Source organism: Thunnus maccoyii, chromosome 20 (assembly GCF_910596095.1).
Source record: "Thunnus maccoyii chromosome 20, fThuMac1.1, whole genome shotgun sequence".
Taxonomy (NCBI): domain Eukaryota; kingdom Metazoa; phylum Chordata; class Actinopteri; order Scombriformes; family Scombridae; genus Thunnus; species Thunnus maccoyii.
The window spans coordinates 13,854,128-13,876,197 of NC_056552.1; the positions used below are offsets into that span (position 1 = coordinate 13,854,128).

Sequence of the window (22,070 nt, forward strand, 5' to 3'; positions counted from 1 at the left end):
GTAATGTAATTTCTGGTATCTCATTACGTGTAATCAGTGCCTCCCCAACCTCTGTCAGCCACTCACTCACTCACACCATCCCCAGCAGTAACCCTTAAACAAAGACCTCCACACAAGGGTACTGTGTCTTTTCAACAGCGTACACAAAAGCACACACACACTCGCGTGCACATTCACACACATGCATGCACCGCAGCCACCGATGCCATTAGGACCTCAGAATAATAGCTGCAGTAATGAAGTGAAGGGTGCATCAGTGCAGAATAGAATTGTTTTTGAAAACAATTGATGAGGTCCGTGCTGCGTTACAGTGATGAGTCAAACAAGAGCGGCGAGGGAAATATTTCTTATTATAATGCTCATTTGGATGCATACATTATTCAGGATTCTTCTTGCGCTGGAGGTAACGGGGTCGCTCTGAGAGCTCCACCCCGCGTGTGTGTGTGTGTGAAGGACGTTGCATAGGTTCACACAGTAGCACGTTTCTTCTATTTATGTGTTGTGTGTGCATGTTGCCTGTTAAATCAGTGTGTGCACTAGCGCAGACAAAGGTTCAAGTTGAGTGTAGATCAAATTAAGATACAGTGTAGGGGGATTGCCTGAAGTTCAGATGTGTGCACGCATGCATGCAGGTGTAGATTAAATTAACATACAGCAGAGGGGAGTTGCGTTATACACTTTGCGATGAACGTTTGTGTGTGTGTGCATGTGTGTGTGTTTAGCCATCTGCAAATGCCAGGCAGCTGAAACGCCCCAGGAGTGATGTTCTGTGAGGTTCAAAAGCGTGTGGCGGCATTTGTCCTCCATCCTTTGTACCATGGTAAAAGAGCACTCTTTCCCGTCCTTGCCTGTTTAACAGTGAGAGCGGCGGAGCTGGCTCCTCCCCAGCTCAGTGTCCTGCCCCCATTAGATCATTCAGAGCACTGATGCTTGTCCTTCAGGATTTGCTGGTTAGATTAGAGTGTCCAAATCCTTTCTGATCAGGTCAATTAATATTGTTAAAGCGTGCATTTACTGTGCATGAGAGTAACTCAAATAAAACAGCTGTTGGTAACATGAGACGTAGCAATAAATAAACAATAAAACTGTTGTAAAATGTGAAGCACATTCTCTCCACTAAACTAAATGAGAGCTGTTTTGTAAAATATAAGCTCAGGTTACAGTTTTGCAACTTTTTTGCTCAACAGTCAGAATTTTTTCTCTGGTGATACTTAAGGTGACAAAACAAGTCGGATGTGTTACCTCCATGCACGTTTTTTTTTTTTTTTTTTTTGATACCTTCGATTGCAATAATGTCTGTCTTGCAAATCCAAAATGCTGCAAAAACAACCGATGTTGAATTATTTTTAGAGGCCGAGTCATCCTCCTCCACTGTAACATCACTAACAGCCACCTCCTCCTCAGTGGCATTCGCTTCTCTCAGTTGGTCTGCTCCTCTCCTCCTTCACTCAGTCTCCTCACTGACTCCTCGACACCGCCTCTGATATTCACATTTTAACAAGTTTAATTGGTTGTCTGTAAGATAAAACAACTGTGAAACAAAGTCATAGAGATAATGGGTGCTTTATGTTTAAATTGCGCTGTCACTTTATTTGTGCAGTTCTAATCCACGTGTGTGCTATTATTAACTCCCTTTTATCAGGTAAAGTACAGCAGAGGGACTGCAATGTAGTTCAGAGTGAATTACAGACTAAAAGATTGAGATATGGAGAGGAGGGATGCATTTAAAAGGAGATTAAGAACACAACATTCCAGTGAACACTGCCATATGTTCCTCCTCATTACAGGCCTTCAGAAAGCCATGAGCCTGATAAAACACACACACGCACCCTCAGAACAGTTGATAGCACTCTGTGGATGTTAACAAATTATTTTGCTTGGCAGTACTTAAATTAAAAGTCAAACAATTTTAGCTAATGCCAGGATATTACTGTTGTTGTGTGAAAATCGTTGTTAAACTGCAGCGGTTTGATTAAACTGCATGACCTTACAGCACCTAGGAGAACCCATTCACATCTTTGTGTTTTTACAAATGCACGGGAAAAAGTTCCATGAAGGTTACTTTAGAGATGTATAAAGCCAACTTTGAAGGTGTTGAGAACAATGTAATCTATTGAAATATCAACTGAATTAGCCATATTCCAGACCGAAGCAAATTTAAGGTGCAAAACCTTTATGAACATGAATGGAAAATCTCTTCTAGGACTACATACAGATTGGTTAGCTTTATATAATTGGTTATAATGCAAATAAAACGTCAATATCAACACATTTTGTGCTGTCCATAATATAAGCTCAGCATCTTGTTTCATACATTGTGCAACTGTATCTAGATTTTGTTTCATAGTATTTAACTGCTAGTAGACCAGTGTCAACATTTGATCTAATGTACTTTATCACCTCATTAAAGTTATCTGATGTTCTCTGAAATCAGTACATCTTTAAAAGTACTGTAACTGCATCTCCAGTGGTTATATCCTTGAGGCAATCTGATTCATACAGTATGTGCAGCAGTGAACCAAGGTAATGTTGCGCAACTTCCCATTGTCTGTTATGCATTTGAGTTGATGTGAAGACGCCGGAGGCTTTAAAAGGAAAGAGTCCATGACAACAATGGATTAGAGGCAAATAGAACCTAGTAATTGTCCACCCAGAAGGCTTTTCACACCATGTTTAGCCCGGAGTTAGGAGCCTCATTAGTTTATAGATTAATTTGCCCTGCGCTTACTCATTTCACACTTGAAACAAACACAAGCAACGTGTTAAGTGCAGGATAATTATAGTTTTATTGCTTTTTTTTAAAATCATTTTGAATCTCTACTTCAGTTTTAGGATCTTATTTTTAATTGTTTTAGTGTCCTATTTTGTTACAGTTTTATAGTTGTTTGTTTCACTGTAATGGGATTAAAAGGATGGTCAGTTTTTGTTTTTTCCCCTCATAAAGACTGTTGGTGTAAGTCCTGTACACACGTTTGATTATAATAAAAAAAATCAGAAACAAGTGTTCAAGGTTTTAATACTTGACAGAAAAAAAGTTTTGACTTTTTCTGTGCTTCAATCTTGGCAGCAGTTTTATGAAAATGCTGTGAACTTTGACAAAGCACAGAAGTACAATATTAGTAGTCCTGTAAACAACAGCTTGTAATCCTCTAACAGACTGAATAGCATCAATAGAAATGGAATTCAAATTGGAAATTCATAATTGCAAAAAAAGAAAGTACTACAGAGTAGATTGTCTTGATCATTATCTTGATCACTTGCTGCCGTACAAGGCTTCTTTTGGTCAGGCTTGGTCCATGTGGATGTTTACAACTAATAGAGCTTACCTATGATCAGCTTTGTAAAGATTTTATTGACCAAATGTGGTCAAAGTCTTGACTTTGATCTGGATTTTTTAAAAATACCTTGACAACTCATGGCTTAGCAACACAATGAAAATCCAGGATGTGTTTACTTACTAGTACTTGCATGTTTTGTGGCTCACATGCTTGCCTAAGTTGAGGTTTTGTTCCTTTGAAATCATGCAATTTTCTTTTTATTCCAGTTCATTTTAGTCAACATTTTTGAGGGTTTTGTAGTTTTTAGGTTTTGTTTTCATGCTATGTTTAAAAACAATTTTAACACTGGTTAGATATTCTTTTCGTAGCCCAATGGGTACTGAACTCCAGTCAAGAACAGGGTTATTCCCAACCTTTTGGTGTTGGGAATACTAGTGGTTGGTGGTTATCTTTGATTTGGCTCAACATTTCAGTTTAGGATTATATGTACCACATAATCAAGTAAGAAATCATTTCTGGACAACTCGGTATCACGCCAAAACGTGTAATACACACGCCGGTCCACTGTGTTAGTGTCAAGTTTTGCCTTGCTTAGGTGTGAAAAGTACACAGTGTCTTTCATGCCTGTGCTGCATTAAGAGTGAAAATAATGATGTTTGGTTAGGTTTAGGGAAAGATCATGGTCCCGACTCGCAATTAGAAACGTAACACTCATGGTTGGAGGCGGAAAGCGAACAATGGTCCCCTGCAGCTAGCCACCCACCCAACCCGCCTCCTCCTAATAAGGACATTTGACACGTTATGTAGACGTCATCTGAACTGCTTCACTTCTCTGGGTTATAATTACTACAGCCACTAGATGGCATCTGTCACTCAAATGGTACTTTTCACACATAGACAAGGCAAAACGTAACGCTGACACGGTATCCTCTAGTGGATCGGCTCATGTATTACACACTTTGGTGTGATACTGGGCTGTTCTAGAGGAGATCAGGCAGGCTAACTCTGTGTCTTCTTTTAAATGTCTCTTAAAAACGCACTTTTTTAGAACTGCTTTCTCTTGAATTGGTTATTCTTCTGTTTTTACTTTATTTGTTTTTACTGTGTTTTTGTAATTTACACTTCACTAGTCATTATTACTTTATCAATTCTACTTTTATTTGTTATTTATCTGGTAATTTCTCTTGTTTTTATGTCTTTGTGAAGCACTTTGTAACTTGTTCTTGAAAAGTGCTATATAAATAAAGTTATTGTTATTATTATTTACATAAATTCTGTTGTTTGCTCCAAGGAATTTAAGGGATTTAATTTTGCGCATTACTTTCAGATGCCACACTCTGTGCTCTGTGATCAGGTGGTACATAAAGTTTGTTGCATGTTACTGCGTTGGTTTGATAAACAAAAGTTAAAAAAAGAAATCTAATTAACTTTAACAAACTATCAGATTATTTCCTCTTTGTCAGAAGTAAGCGACTTGATGAGGTGCCAACAGCAGGAGCTAATGCGCTGGCACTTGGCTGATAAGAGACATTCTTGCTCTCCATCTGTTAGCACTCGTCTTCATCTTGTTCTCTCCTCTTCTGTTTTCTTCACTGCAGATGTGACTCAGAAAACCGTTACCTTGGCAATCCACTCAGGGGAACCTGTTACTGTGAGTAATTCTCTACTGGACAGCTACTTGCTGGAGAGGCAGCTCGTATACACTCACACATACACAAACACACACCCTTGATTATTCTTGGCTATTCGCTCCCTGCTTTGCGCTCTCTCTCTCTCTCTCTCTCTCTCTCTGCTTCTCCACTTCCACTCTTCCGCTCAGGGCAGATGGAGCATTTTAGCACTTTGGCACCAGGGGCGCTTGTTCAGTGACAGAATGGCTTGTCGTGAAAATGTCAAGTGCATCAGAAGGAGTGAGTGATTGAGCTAATGAAGGAGACGGAGGAGTAAAAATTCTCCACTTGTCTACTCATTTACTCACTCAATCACCCACCAACTCATTCATTCATTTAGAAAGTTAGCTAAATGTTAGTTTAACTTGAGTGTGAAGTAAAAGGAAAGTATATCAAGGTGAGTGATGCAAAAAGAAAAAAAAAGAAACAAAACCTCCATTATTAAAAAAAAAAAAAAGAGTTGACACCCAGTGCAGGTGAGCAGCAGCACATCTGTGCCTGTATTCTTGTGTATACTGTACATGTTGGTGTTTGTGCTTTGCTTATTTACTTGCATGATGTGGTGTCCTTCACGGTGCCGCAGCACTTAGTGATTTGTTATCTCTCTTTCACTACTCTGCTACACACAACAGAGCTTTTGCCAAGGTTCTGTCCCTTTTTGAAATGCCATAGCCTGACACCAAGTTCAATGAGGGGAAGACAGAAACTTAAAGCCTGAAGCTTGTTTTAACCTCTGCACACCACGGGGACTTGTTCTTGAGCTTGGTTATGTATTGTAAACATGACGCTCCTCCTGACTGTCTAAAAGGCCATTGAGCATGGATTAACATGCTGCACTCATGGTGATGTTATTCAGCTACTTTACAGAGTTTATTAGTTGAGTTTTCAATTTTTTTTTATCAGTGCATACATTGACACTGAAGCTATTAAACAAAAACTGAGACTAGAACTTTGATTTTACTGCTTAAAAATCACATGAACACAGTTGATACATGACAGCAAAGATAAACATCCATGCTACAAAATGGATTGAAGAAACTATCTGAAGTTTGTGTGCATACATACTGCATTGGAAATTGTGTATATGTTTCGGTATAAAATAAAAATAGGAATGATTTTAACATGTGGCAATACAAAATTAACACATAATTAAATACTTCATTAATCACTGTAGGAGAATGTTTTTGAGCTTGCTGTCAGGGTCAGGTACTCCTACTCTGCTTCATGAGAAAATTGTACACCCTGATTGCAGCCATTGATTTGATTACAGACATTTTGATTTCACTTGTCTTAATCAGTCAGGCTCTTTGCTTGGAAATTTGATTTGATCTGTATAGGGAGGCTACACCATTTATGCTGTACTGGTAGGCTATAGTAGTGTAAGTAACAGCTGGCAACTCAGGAAATTATTTCTACATGCTGTATAATGTTGAGAAGACATATAATAAGCAGTGAAATACAAGGCCTTTACCAGAAGTCATTTGTTAAAAAGAAAAAGTTTAATAAATAAATAAAATCCCTCCATAAAGTCAGTTACAATAAAACCTTGTTAAAACTGAATTTTGCATTAACACACACCTCTCTTTTCTGTCTGATTTTCTTAACAGACAATCTGCTGATCGACTACCAGTTCACCTTCAGTCTCATCCAAGAAGATGATAATCACTACACTGCCATCAACTTTATGGCCTCACCTGAGCAGGTAATTAGTTGTCAGTCGTGCAACAGAATTTGACACCTTTCAAGTTGTAATGCTGAAGATTTCAGGTGCAGTAAATCGATAATATGGTTGTTTTTGTGTGGTATCATCGGTTTATCCTTTAACTTCTTTAAGTAATTAATTTTTGTGTTTTTATGTTCTTCTTCTGAAGGCCAACAAGAACTTGGACATGTCTATTAACGCATCCAACAACTTTAACCTCAACATCACCTGGTCGGTGGGCTCAACAGGTACTTGTGCTTAAATCTTTAGTTTGAAATTATTGTGTAGTAAATGCCTCACTTTATTTGTGTTTTTCTATTTGATAGACAACTTGATGAGTGCAACACTAAGTACAAAGCCCATCTGTTCATGTAATTGATATGTTGGCTCCAATCACAAGAGTGCGAATTAAATATCCAGTCCATTTGAAAGCAAGTTTCATAGTTAACCAAGTAGATGGATTTTCCAAACCCTGCTACTGTCCACAGGCCACTGGTTAATGAGTTTTCTTCCCCTCTTCTCACTGTTATAAATTCACCTATTAGTCTGTGAAAATACATATTCCCAGTTGAAACACTGTCTTCTGCATGGACTTGTCAAAAAGAGCAAAATAATTATGTGGAGAGTTTTACAGAGTGTTTTATTCCACCCCTGACAAATGGCTTAGGTCACAAATGCTATTAGTGGTTCAGGTCAAAATGTATCAGAATTGTAAAACTGAGGATCTCGAGAGTGATGTTGTTTTTGTCGATGTTAAACATTTACACAAAAATATCCATAATCATTTTTAGCACTGAAAGGTCAGCCAAGCACTTAATTAAAATCTCAAAAGATGTTTAGACCTGCCCTCCTACTGCAGAGTTTGCCACTCCCATACAAAATGACAGACACCCAATTTACCACAATCATCAATTTATACAAACAGATCAAACACAAACTCAGGCTGATAAGATGTACTATCTTTAGTTGTTATCATTTCAATTCCAAAAAAGGTGCCTACTGGAACTTAAATCATCCCCTGCCCCTCTACTTGAATTACTACGCCATGCAGATCGATATAATATTCCATAATCACACACATACTCTCAGTCTCAGTCAAAAAACATCAATAATATCATATAGTTTGGTTGTTAACACATTTATTTTAGTTGTCTCAGGCTTCAGAAATTTAGTTTTTAATGTATAAGATTTGCTTTAGCTTTCTCTTTACTGTTTTTTTTATTAAAGTAATCATCTAGTGACAACAGATATAACAAACAGTAACGCACCGTCTCTTGTTAGTGTGTACTGTGTCACCGTTGAGTGGATATTATAGGTCCCCTGAGGAAAGACACCCAAGGACACTGCAGTCGTCCAGTGCCACTGTTTATCTCCTGCCCTCCCCTCCTCTCAAGTCATCTGCCACTTTCTCTATCCCCACAAAACACTGACATTTTCCAACCACTAAAACACGTTAACCTCCCGCGCTCCTCCCCCGCCACCTTAACCTTTTCGGAGCACTGTCATTAATATTTGAAGTCGGGTCCCCTTTCCACCGCAAAGATACTGTGTCTCAGAAGGAACGGGAGCCTCTTCACAATCGTCAAGAGCGTGAATCGCCTTTGGGTGGGGGGAGGAGGGTGATTTCAATTAAGATAAACATGCTCACGTAGCCACACTCAAGCTGTCATTTTCAGTTCTTTTGTTTCAGAGCTGTGGGTTGGAATGTCAATGTTGGGGAGCCGCTGACATGAGGAAGAATAAAAAATGACTTGAGACATTTTAGATAAATGTTAAATACTTATTTTTCAAGCATTTCTATTGGAAATGGATTTATTGTTATTTCATGATAGACATTAAGAATAATAAATAAAACAATACATTCTCTAAAGTTTTGGAAATTTATGAAAATCGCATCATCTTGACTTGAATTCTTGTCCCTCAAATGTAACATAACTATTCACTCAAATCAAATCTAAATAGTAACAGCCGTTAAGTTTCAGCAATAGCTTTTGAGCTGTTGCAATATTCACCCAGAAGTGAAACAGAAATAGTAGAAAACAGAGATTCCATTTGTGAACACTGAACATAAATGGACACAAACAAGTACTTATGATAAATGCTGCTTTGTGCAGACTTGTGTTGACCTCATGTGGATACCATCCACCCTGAGAGCATAAAATGTCAAACTCTGTATTTCAAATATACCAAATGCATTAGCTGATAGTGGTGATATGGATTCAAATGATGAATATGTGCTAACATGACTCAGTCATGACCTTTGGACAGTAGCATTTTAGTCCCTCTTTCAAACTGTGCTTTTCTCCCACGTCTGTCCATTTAACAATAAAATATGGCCGGCACGTATAATTACACAATAAAGCTCCACTCTGTTTTAGGCCAACCAAAAAATAAGTTTAATGCACTGAAGACATACAAATAATTGCTTATGACAGCTTTCCTGTTGTCATAAATGGCTTGGTAAACCCATTAATGGATTCATAATAATATGTTGCAGCCATCTATGTGTGTAGGTTAGCTCTCTGAATGCCAAATGCCAATGCACTGAACGTGAACTCTTTGCTCCAACAGCTGGAACCATCTCTGGAGAGGAGGTGCCCATTGTTTCCAAAACTAACATCAAGGAATACAGAGACAGCTTCTCCTGTGAGAAGTTCACCTTCAGAAGCAACCCCAATATCACCTTTTATGTCTACGTTAGCAACTTCTCATGGCCCATCAAGATCCAGGTAAGGACTGTTCCTGTGACCTTGGATTGAGTTACTGTATTTCCTCAAATAAAAGACAGTAGACAATTAAAAGCTGGGTCTTCGATAATGGCGGGGGGCATGGTTGACACGAACAAACAAAGGCCAGTCACAAAAACAGGCCGGGGGAAAAAACAAGGGTGGATAAACTCCTGGTGCCTGTTATATAATGTGCATGTCAGTTAAGCATGAATAGTAGTTACCTGGATGTAACTCCAGTTCTGTGGGTACATGTGTAGCCCTCCAGCCAGCCGTCACAGAGGGGGGAGGGGGACGGAAGAGATACAATATTGTTTAAATAGAAGAAAACAAGGAGGCTTTGTACTAAAATATGATTATCAAACAGAAGGAAATAAACAGAAAACAGAAATAAAGGCTTCTCTCTAATATAAGCCTGTTTCCAATAAAGGCCTGGTACCCTCTGCAGTTCACGTAAATAAAGGCTATTTGAGGAAATATGGTATGTTGTACTTGTTTTCAAATTGCTCATTAGATATAAAGTATGTGTGTAATCATCTAAAAACAACCCATTTACAAACAGTAGGTCTCAGTCCTACATACATAAAGCAAGCAGGAGCAGCCATCTTAGCAGACGCAGAGCTCCATCGTTGCTCAGGGTGATTTCAAGTGCACTTAATTCTAATTAAAGATTTAATGAGCGATGGTTAGCGCGCGTAGGTGCACAGCTGTTTTTTGTTAGCAGGCAAAAGCAAAGCACCATTTAACCTTTTCTAGCCCTCCCTCTGAATGGAGGGGATTGAGGCTTTGGTGTTGTGGACAACACCATGAAAAATGCCATTTTCTATTAGTTATTTTGAGTTTGCAGGAAAATAACTATTAAGCTATTGTCAAAATATTCATGGTTTAGCCTTACAGACAGTGAAATTGAAATGGGCTCAAGGCCATGTAGCACTAATGTGAGTGACGGCTAGAAAATGACAGATTGAAAGTGATGTGCAGTGAGTTCATGAAAACATTGAAAAACACCAGGTCATTATCTGTTTGAGCTGACAAACGAATATGATCTCTACACATGAAGACAAGTTGACTGTAGACTATTACTGGTTACAATTAAGTTGATTTTACTTTATTTTACATCTATTTAAATTGTTAATTTAAACAAATCTCTAACTGTGAGGAATATATGCCTTAAATCATCAGCCTTTTGCTTAGAAAAGTTCTGTTAGATATGCTTCACTGCAGTTGAATTCCATAAATAAAGTAAAACAACGATTTCATGTCAGTTTGTTTGTGGTCCAATTAAATCTGAAATGAGGGTTACATTAAGTTTTAAATATATTTTATATTTTATAAAACAAAAGTCAGAACTAATGCACAATGGTACTTGTTTTTATTCACAGATTTTGAAGGTAACACTGGTTGAAGTGGTTGCATAGCATCATCTCTGTTGAAGTGGTCACTGGTTCATTGTGCTTAGGGAAATGCATAAATTACATCTCTGTTAGAGCTACTATCTTAGTTTTCTATGACAGTAAACTGAATATCTTTGTGTTTTGGACTGTTAGTCAGACAAAACAAGCTTTCTAAATATGTCAACTTGGTCTTCAGTATTTTCTGATATTTTTTAGAGCAAATAATGAATCATTTAATTGAGAAAGTAACAGTCAGATCAATGGAAAATGAAAATTATCATTAGTTGCAGTCCTAATATCCATACTATGACTGTAAATTCACATGTTAATTAGTACTGATGTTATATATTATATAATATTCCATAATATTTTATCCTTTATAAATGAATAAAAGTCAGCTGGTGTTCTAAAGCGAAGACTTTTACGAGAAATGTGATAGATACAATTATCATTACTAATGACAACATACAACATCCTTTTTGCAAATTAGACCACTTCCAAAGTATCGATTTTTATATTTGTTCTGGCCCTCTCTCTCTCTCACATGGTAGATGAGTGGACGACGGTGGGGTAATAATATCTTTGGGGTCAGCCAATCTGTGGAGGTGGCCCGGTAATAGTTTTCTATTAGATTTCCTGGCCAACAGTCTCTTATTTATTATGGACTAGCCTGAGCTGTTAAGGCAAACAGCTTCTGTAACTGGATAAGGTCTCTCTTTCCTTGCTTGCCTTTTATAATGCAGGGGTGAGAGAGTAGACCTGGCTGAGATAAAGCAGAATCTAGTTATGAGCCTTTGTATTTAACCCATAAAATAAGCATTTGAAAGTGGATAAAGATGGGCACATTTTAACACCTTATTTTGAGCTTCTGTGGCAACATCATGTGTCAGTATAATTGTTATCTAGCAGACTGTTCAATTCAATAAAAGTCCACCTGCAATAGAATAGACAGAATGTTCTTATTCCACTGATCGGCCCGGGATTGATGAATTGAAATGAAATTAACCCTCAACGTATTACTTTGACCCCTTCTTATGTGAAAGTGCAGGAGTGTTGCTGTCCTACTTATTACAAAGGCAGCAAAACATCTCTATATTGTGTGCTTTTGAGTCATGTTAGCCATGTCACTGAGCATCTCATTTCAGATCAGTGGTGCTCATTTTCTACTTAAAAAGATTGAAAAACTCAAAGGAGGCCAAGGTTTGTGAGGGTGTTGAAGTTGTCAATAAGTCTTGTGAAGGCTTTGCCTGGCCATTAGGGATGGGGGAATGGGGAATAGCCTAATCTGTGATAGACTGAATCTTGACTGATAGACTTTTTACCGAAATAAATACCTTTTGAATTTGTGCCTCATCAGCATTCAAAGCAACAAACACGATGCAAATCATCAACCTCTAAAAGCACAATTTGTGCCCCATTGCCTAACCCTACGTGCTATCATCCAGGGGCTCAATCCTGCTGCAGATGACATTGTGTCTGTGTATCTAAATGCTTTCAGGGCACAATGTCTTCAAAGCGTCTACAGTAGATAATGATGTGGCCTGTCTGATATATTTTAGCTGCCAGGAGTGTGTGTGTGTAATCCCTCTTTTTAATGAAGGCAAAACATATTTCTGACCCATTATTCATTGGCCATGTTGCCTTTTAGACATATACAGTACCAGTCAAAAGTTTGGACACACCTTCCCATTCCCTCGAATTAGAAAGTCTGTCCAAACTTTTGACTGGTCCTGTAGAGATACAATATCTGTATGAAATTCACCTCAACAGCAGATTGGTTGGCGTGTTGTCCTTTAGCTTGATTGAAGACTGACTTTTTGAATTGAAACACAATGAAAGTGTACTGTTTTATCTGCATTTAAAAAAAATATTGAATTGTATTTATTGTTTTTTATCTTCGCAACTGGAGCAGCAGGAAGGAAACCATTAAAAAATCTAAATAAACCAAATCATTTTTTTAATCTGTGGTTTTAGGTTTATATAGAAGAGCCTTTCTTTAGTTTAGAATACAGTAGGATACACTTTTATCCAGATATGTTTTCAGAAAGCAATTTTTTAAAATCTTTCTACCCTTTTTCTATCTTGTTTCACTGCATTCAAAGAGACATTTTTCACAAGCAGGAGCTCTCACAGCCTGCAAGAGAATCTTGTCAGTGACCTTTTAGCGGGTCCATTCTGCTCTTAATGCGGACTTGACCTATCAACACCATATCACGTTAACCCCTTCGCGATGTCACAGATCAACCGGGAAAGCTCAGCTAGAGTACACTAACGGTTCTCGAGGGCCAGACTGAGTGTTTTGACCCTTGAAATTAAATTATTGTTAAGTTTACAGATGAATTTTGACCAACAGAGTGCTGCAAAAGCCTCATCTAGATTTGAACAACAGATTTCCTTTTTGAAAAGAATGCGTGTTTTCATATCATGTAGTTACACTAACTGTTGTCCTAAGTCATTTCTTGTTTCTTTCTTTTTCTCAAATAGATTGCCTTTTCCCAACACAACAGTATCATGGACCTTGTCCAGTTCTTTGTGACATTTTTCAGGTAAGGAAAATATTCAAATACACCCACTCAGTCATTTGTTTTAGCAGTTGTAAGTGTTCAGCAGTCAAGGAGCATTATCCAGATTTCGACCCACCACCTTTTCAAGTTCCACTTTACCTCCAGGGCTTATTGACTTACTTGAACTTGTTGGCCCAGTTATGTTAACAGAGTACATGTGCGGTAAATGCTTCTTGTGTCTTCAAGGCAGCAATTTCCTTTTTCAAGTGGCAAATGGACTGACGGTAACCATTTAAATAGGGGTATATTGCTCTGCAAGTGCCATCAAAAGAGAAGGCGTGGGCGATCAAGATATGAGGGCTCTTAATGATTTTTCAGAAAGCTGCAGTGAAAGTCTTTCCTCAATGAAATGTTTGAAATGAATGGAGTTGTCTCAAAAGCACAGCAAAGTCTGCATAAATTAACAGCCAATGAGTATAATAACATTTCTTCCAGCCTGTAAGTTTGTTTTAATCATTAGGTCAGTGTCTATGACGGGGACAGTCATTTTCATACACACTGTGATAGACGCTGACATAAACCTTGGTGCAGCTTCTGTATATGTGTGTGTTCATTTCAGTTGAAGGTATGCTGCCCGAAGTAGCTGACAGAGTAACACATTATCTGTGTAGCTGTCAGGGTGGGAATAGAAGACAGCTATTGCCCAAGGCACCTGCCCATCACTGCCCAGTCCACAATAACTTTCCTGAAAAACTGTCACACAATCGGTTATCGTCTTCCTCCATCCGATCAAATTACAGTTGAACAGCCAAATTCAGGGATTCTTGGGAGGAAAGGCAAGAGAGAGGCGAGGCTTATTTTATTTGAAATACCTGTGACTGCCGCTTGCATCATTTGTAACCATTTTGAATAGGGTCATAAAACAGACATGGAGAAAAAAAGAAAAAACTGGACAAAACAAGCTAAAGTTTTAGTCTTTTCGAAATAAGAAGTGAGTGAGTACTTTCCACCTGTGCAGGGGAAAGTCATGGTGAGACAGATTTCTAACGATCTACAGTACATCCACTACATCTGAACAGCATATTTATTGAAATGCTTTTCATTCTGTACAATCATTTAAGCAAACACATCCGTAACATTTGCATTCATAGATAATTATGACATCTATGAAATATGTTAAGCATATTTCAATCAGCAATGCACTTCTTTTGAATGTTGAATTGCATTTAAATTTAAAAGGTAGTTGAATTCTCATACTGGTTGGTGCATTTTGAATCCAACAAAATTGAATTTTTTTTAAGCCTCTGTTTTTTACATCACTATGCAGGTTATACTAATTCTCTCAAGTCTTTGTTTGCATTCTTGTTGTCCAGTTCTCGCTGACCCATAAACTCAGCAAAAAGGCTGTTATAGAGTCTCAAGCAGTGGTGTGTGTGTGTGTGGGAGGTTTGGAGGGGTGAACCTGCAGGAAACATAATCAGCCTGATGACAAAATGTCAAATCGCCCCACAGGGTTTCTAGCCCTCCTTTTATGAGATGGAGAGTGAGGAAATGACGGCATGACTGGGAGCAAGCTCTATTTTCTCCTACTGTTTCTCTGTTTATTCAAATATTGTTCACCTTTTTCACTACAAGCCTTTTGAACAATTTCCTTTCTCCCTCATCTTATGATTTCATGACTTCATAGATAATATTTACCACCACAATGCTGCCTGAGTTGAAATCTAGTTAGAGTCTGATTGTTTTATGCATTTTGAATAGATGCTGAAGAAATTCTCTAATAGGATGCTCCACTATACTAGCAGTGGCACCTCTGGGTCTGATTGATACTAATTAACAAAATCATCCTCATTCGAGTCACATGTATTTGTGTGTGTGTATATATATATATATAATATATATATATATATATGTGTGTGTATGTGTGTGTTTGCGTGCAGAATTACATGTCCACATTAGCGTCAGTATGTGTTTACACCATATATGTGCAAGCAATAGACTTTTTAAGAAAAATGCATCTGTGTAATACCAACTTAATTCATAAAACAGCTATTTTAAAGATGCTATTTGCAAAACTACTCCAGTCATCTCTTGAGGCCTCATAGACTTCAGCATTCAGAAAAGTCTTTAAAAAGTGGGTATAGATCTTATTGATTGTTTTCCCTCGTGGTAACTGTAGCCTTGAGGTTACAGAAATGAGCATGTAAGTAAAAGAGAGTAAAGCTGAGTTCAGTGTAAGATCAAAAAAAAAAAAAAAGATCAGAGTCGAGAAAAAGTCCAAAGCATTTACATTACACGTTGTGTTTCATTATCTAACTATAAAGGCAGGGGTCTGTCTGTCCTTCTCTTTTCTCGACAACTGTTCATCCGATAGACTTCACACTTGGCGGGTGTATAGCTGAAGACCCGAGGAAGTACAGTGTCAAGTGTGAAGTTGTTTGGATAAGCAGTTCTCGAGAAAGCTGCAAGCAGCCATATTGGAACCCAATCAGTCGGCTCATTCTGAACAGGTACGCTTTAAATGGGCACTGCACTATTCACTATCTAAAGGGAGAAATAGTTTGGCTTTATACAATGAAAAACACATGGTGATAATAATGTAAAATGGGATAAAGACACAGTTCAATAGTGAGACGGGAAATTTATTATAATGTGGGACAGCTTCCTGTCATTTTTTTTAAGGTTAATGTGCGCTGCTTGGGTGAGTGAAATTTCACACCTACCTGTACTGTTACTAGATCTACAAATCAACCAATCCCATATCCATAACTACTTGTGGAAAACTTCAGAGCAGCTCCTTGTGTTAAGAAATGTATTTTTGTTCTTCAGTATTGGCAGTGAGAACATGAATGATTGCAGAACTCCTTTTTATTAACAGCAGAAGCAGAAGGAACAGCAAAGGGGATTTAAGCTTCTTTACTGTCTAAAATACAGATGATGAAAGCCAAACATCTGTCTGGGGATTTTTGTCACTTCTGCTACATGAAAAAAATCTCATTCAAGCCTTCACAACTCCCCTCTCCATCCACCATTATCTTCAAAGGTGTCTAAGATGGTGCAAGTACTTCTAAAAGAATGAAAGGGATCCCAGCTTGCTTACCTCCTAAAATAAATTCCACATGCGATTACAAGATGTTTGAAGTACAGAGTTTCCATTACTCATCACTTAAATCCCACTTTTCTTCCTTTTTTCCTCTTTGCTTCCACCGTACTTTCAATGTTACGTTCCTCACAGGCAGGCAATATCACTTTCTTCAGAGATCCCCGCCAATGGATTTGGCAGGTGTGCCAAAGCAAATAGAAAGCATACTCAAGTTTAAATATCAAACGTCACCGTGATGGCTGCTGTGTAAACGAGTTTCAATTGAACTCCTGCCACTGCACCAACAACCTCTTCCTTACTGAAGATTACAAGCAATATATCACCACGCTACAGCATAGTGGCAATGTGAATATGCCTCAGAAACAAAGAGTTCCAAAAACAATGAGACAACAACTAATAGAAGAAGCAACTTCACTTGAAACTAACAGGGCTACGGTCAGCAGTGAGTCACTCACAGTGGAATATACAAAAATATCAGCAAAGTAATGAATGAGAAATTTGTTTGTCTTAATGCAACAAGCTGGACACTCAAGCAAACTGTATCACTGAGGCTGAAGAGAAAGTATCCACCATGGAAGACAAAGTGACAAATCTAGAACAACTCAAAGAATCCCAAATACAGATACAAGTACTAACTGAGCTTGCAGATAATATGGAGAACAGGAACAGACGAGACAATATACACATCACCAACCTTAAGTAGGGTATAGAAGAAAGACAACCCATGCAATTCTTTGAAGCTTGGCTCCCAAGGGTCCTTGGTCTGGAGATGGAGAAAGGCCACATAAAGATCGACAGAGCCCATAGAAGCCTGGCACCAAGGGAGCAACGAAATCGTCCGTCATAATTAAACTCCATAACTCAAGAGACAAACTGAAAATAATGGATGCAATCAAGGTTAAATGAAGTCTTCACTAAAAGGGGCAATCTTTCTTTATACAGCAAGATCTCTCTGCAGCTGTGAGGAAGAAATTCTGTAAATTCAACAGAGTGCCCCAACAACTAGTCAGCAAGAACATCCAATTCTAGATGAGATACACGGCTGCTCTATCAGTGTTTCACTGCAGACTAGACGGGACCAATGCGGAGCGCAGCAAACTCTGAAGGCACAGCCAGATGTACCAAAGATTGAATAGAATGAGTGCTACCAAAGTTACCACACTCAATATTAGGGGTATCAACAGTACAGTGAAAAGGCACAAGATTCTGTCAGAGATAAAGAAAGTTAACATTGGAATAGCCATGTTACAAGAGACACATCTCACCAACACAGAACACTTAAAACCTATGAGGGAATGGATTGGACAGGTCTTTTATTCCTCATATAACTCTTAAGAGTAGGGGAGTAGCAATATTAATTCATGAAAAGCTCAACATCACCTTTGATAAAACTCTTATCAGATAAAAATGGAAGATATATTTTAATAGCCTAGTCCTTAATAGTCATTTTTGGGGACTTCATGTTAATAGGATCTGTTTATGCTCCAAATGTATTTGACAGGGCCTTTTACTCTAGACTCTTGGCAGTTGTCTCATCCATACCCACTAATAATATAATCCTGGGGATGACTTCAACTGTGGCCTGAAAATGGTAATCGATTATAATCCTCCCAAACAACTGGCACCACTGAAAGTGTCAAAGGCAACAAAAATAATTATGTTGTGAACTAGGATTGCTGGATGCATAGAGGACAATAAACCGCAAAGAAAGGGATTATAAATTATTTTCATATCCACATAAAAGTTATTCAAGAATTGATTACTTATTTGTGTCAAGATCTATCTTAGATTGTTCCCACATATGCAGGATTAATTCATGTGTCCTTTCTGATCACTCTTCAGTTTATCTAGAATCGGACCCTCCATATTATGACCCTCTGTCCAGACGTTGGCGTCTAAATCCTATTTTGCTCAGTGATTCCTCATTAATATTATACCTGAAGGAACAGTGGGGTATTTTTTTTATCTGCTAACCACACTCCAGACACATCTGCATCAACTTTATGGGAAACAGCCAAAACTTACCTGAGAAAAAAAACCTTAAAGGCACATTTGGAATTGAATTTAAATTCCCACCTACTAAGAAAACCCGACACAAACTTGAAACTGCTCCCTCTTCCCTTGACCAGCTTCTTACTGAAAAAGCAGAAAAGGCAGATAATATAATACCTTTACTCTTAGAGAAAAATGGTGTAAGACACTTTGAAACAAAACATATTATCCAAATTAAGAAGGATTTTTATGGAAAACTATACACATCGGAATTTAAATACAGTTCTACCCTGAGTAATAGTTCTTTGACAAAATAGCTCTGCCAACTCTGCCTGTCGATGCAAGGGCGACCTTATGCTCTCCAATTACTGAAAAGGAAGTACGTGAGGCTATTGGGAACTTACAAGGGGGGAAAGCACCAGGACCTAATTCAGAGTTCTACAAGCAATTTGTTAACTTAGTGGAACCTTTAACCAATGTTTTCTGAGTCATTCCTAAATGTCTGTCTCTCTCCTACCCTTAATCTGGCTCATGTATCTTTAATACTTAAAAAGAACAAACAACCTGAGAGCTGTTCCTCATATAGACTGATCAGTCTGATAGGAGTAGACTGTAAGATACTGGCCAAGGTACTTGCGACCAGGTTGGAGAGATTTCTTCCAAACCTGACCAATCCCAACCAAACAAGATTTATTATTAACATATTAACTCCCATACAAACATGCAACAATTATTAAATATTATCCAGTACTCTCAGATCACCAGAACCAAAATTCTTGCCATTTCACTAGATGTTGAAAAGGCAGGGTGCAATGGGAGAAGTTATTCAATGCAATGAAGAGATTTAAGCTAGGGGACACATTTATCAATTTGGTGAAAATATTGTAGAAATCACAGATGGCCAAGGTCCTTGTTAATGGATGCTGCTCAGACCCATTCCACCTCCAGAGAGGAATGTGCAAAGCTTGCCCCCTGTAGCCCCTCCTTTTTGCACTAGCTCTTGAGCCCTTGGAAGAAATGATAAGGAAGCATGAAGAATAATGGAGTTGAATTGGCCAGATTGGATCACAGAATTGCACTCTACACAGATGTTTTGCTTTTTGTTAAAACCCCTGAATCTTCAATTCCCATAATCTTCTCCATCATAAATGAATTCTCTAAAATTTCAGATTACAAAATAGATTTTGTGAAATCTGAAGCTCTCCCCTTAGAGAATTTTAACGAGCCTGCCGATTTCCTTTAGTGGTCACCATCTAGATTTACTTACCTTGGAATTAGAATATCTGCAAATATCAGTCATCTTTATAAACAAAATTTTACAAACATCGCATGAATTAAAACAGGTCTGAATTGCTGGCTGGGCTTACCCCTTTCTTGAATGGGCAGACCGAGCTTGAGATAAATGAACATACTACCAAGGCTTCTTGACCCAATGCAAATGCCCTTTCTGTATTACAAAAACCACAGTTTATGATATTGAAAAGTCTATTTCTAGATACTTGTGGCATGGGAGGAAAGCAAGAGTGAAAACGAAAACACTGCGACTCCCATAGACAGAGGGGGGATAGCCCTACCCAACCTTCTCTATTATAATTTGGCTTTCCATGCTCAAACAGTTTATAATTGGATACATCATTTCTTAGAAGCCAAAAAACCCACATTGACTCCTGGTGCTGTCACCCACATTCCTTACTAAGGTATTTGTCAAACAAAGTCCAACTCTCTACAGATATTAAAAATATAATTGTATTCAAACACATTAAAATCATAGTATGATATTTCTAAATGGTCTAGCTATGGAAATTTTTCATCACCCCTTCAACCAATACTTAATAACAACTTCTTTCTACCTGGACATGGGAAAGGTGTTATTGAAAATTAGTTTGCAAAAGGTGTTAAAACAAGCGGAGACATTTTTGAAGCAGAGACTCCCTCCTCTCACTCCATGCTAAATAGGGAATGTCTTCCACATACTTTTTTGCACATTTGAATGGATATCCATTCGTTGAATGGATATTCATTCGGATATCAAATATTAAAAAATTTTTTTTTTGGCCTGGTGGGGGTTCTCGTTATGTCATTATGGAGAAACACAGATTCAGTAAACATTCAGTACGTTCAGTAAATGTTAAATACAGTTAGACCCAGCAGTCTCCATTAAGTTGGGCGAGTTCAAAGTTGTGAAAACAACGGGGGTGTTTGGTGGTGTTTTCACAGGTAATTTGTTAGTCTGTCCCTCCCGCTGCAGGAAATAATGGATTACTCCTGGAATCTATTGATGTAGCACTTTTCTCCTTATGAAAATAACACAGAGATTATTCGACCAATGAGAATTTAGTCGGACGAGAGCATATCGACCAACTAATCGACCAGTCGACCAGCAGACTACAGCCCTACTAATATGGCAACGCCCTGTGATTGCAAGTTTCTGGAAAAATATTTTAAAAAGAGCTTTGCACAATCTTGCACATAGAAATTAAATCGGAACCTGCATTGTTTTTGTTGGGATTCTTGCCAGAAGGTTTTGATCTTAACCCCTCACATATATATATGTATACATATGTATATTCTTGTAACAAAACTGTTGTGGCTAGCTTGTGGATCTACTTTGTTCCGGTGGATTAAAGACAAACCCCCAACAGTAACACAGTGGTAGGGAGAATTATACAAAGTTTTACCAATGGAAAGCCTCTCTGCTACTTATAAGGGGAACAACACGTATATCTTAAAAATCTAGGAACCAGTTTTAGTTCATTTACCATATAAAATTTCAGACTTACTACAGAGGGATTGATTAACTTACAGAGTGAATCCCAACTCATAAAAATTGGACTGAATTGAATGAAAATTCCCTTCTTCCTCTTTTTATGAATTTATCTTCTTTCCTATCCTCTTTCTCTGAAAACTAGTGGGCTAATTGCATCAGTTGCAAGTTTTAAAAATCAAACAAATAATCTCATGATATTAGAGCTAGTCATGTGTTTCAGACTGCCTATTTTAGATTATGGCTGGCCCCTAATGATGAGGGCTCATTTCTCATATTACCCCATGTGTTTCAAATCCAAATATGATTATCCTTGTTGCCAGACATCAGGAACAGGGTCATGTTCCCTTGTAATTCAGTGAGTTGATAACGAATATAAGAAAATGATAAATTACGTGTTAATGATTCAAAATTTCCCTTCTTTATTTTTAGTACACACTAATATTTTTATGGATGTGGGGTGGCTGTGGCTTAGGAGATAGAGCAGGTCGTCCACCAATCAGAAGGTCGGTGGTTTGATTTGGTTTGCAAGAGACTGAACCCCAAATTGCTCCCGATGTTTCTGTCAGCACCCTGCGTGGTAGCTTGCCTCCATTGGTGTGTGAGTGTGTGTGTGAATGGGTGATTGAGAAGCAGAAACATTATAAAGTGCTTTGGATAAAAGCGCTATATAAATGCAGCCATTTAATGTTTTTTTAATATGAGGATATTTGAAAAATATTACCCTCTTGAAATGCTTGCACTGAAAGTAAATTAACTCTTAGTCTATTAGATATACAGTTGACACTAACCAGAGGTGGGGGACTCGAGTCAAATGACCTCACTCGAGTCGCAAATTTGAGGACTTGAGACTTACATGACAAACATTGATAAAAGACTCGACTTGACTTTGACTTGTGACAGATGGCTCGAAAGGACTTGACTTTTTTATAAAATA

At 38.1% G+C, this 22,070-nt stretch overlaps 1 protein-coding gene across 1 annotated transcript in view; it reads left to right on the plus strand.

The window, feature by feature from the left end:
• atrnl1b (attractin-like 1b) overlaps nt 1–22,070 on the plus strand; it is an 80,358-nt gene that overhangs the window by 34,959 nt on the left and 23,329 nt on the right. Inside the window, exons 21-25 of the mRNA XM_042396707.1 lie at nt 4,877–4,929; nt 6,556–6,650; nt 6,820–6,898; nt 9,222–9,379; nt 13,255–13,316. Coding sequence (XP_042252641.1) covers nt 4,877–4,929; nt 6,556–6,650; nt 6,820–6,898; nt 9,222–9,379; nt 13,255–13,316 — 447 coding nt within the window. The remainder of the gene's footprint in view (nt 1–4,876; nt 4,930–6,555; nt 6,651–6,819; nt 6,899–9,221; nt 9,380–13,254; nt 13,317–22,070) is intronic.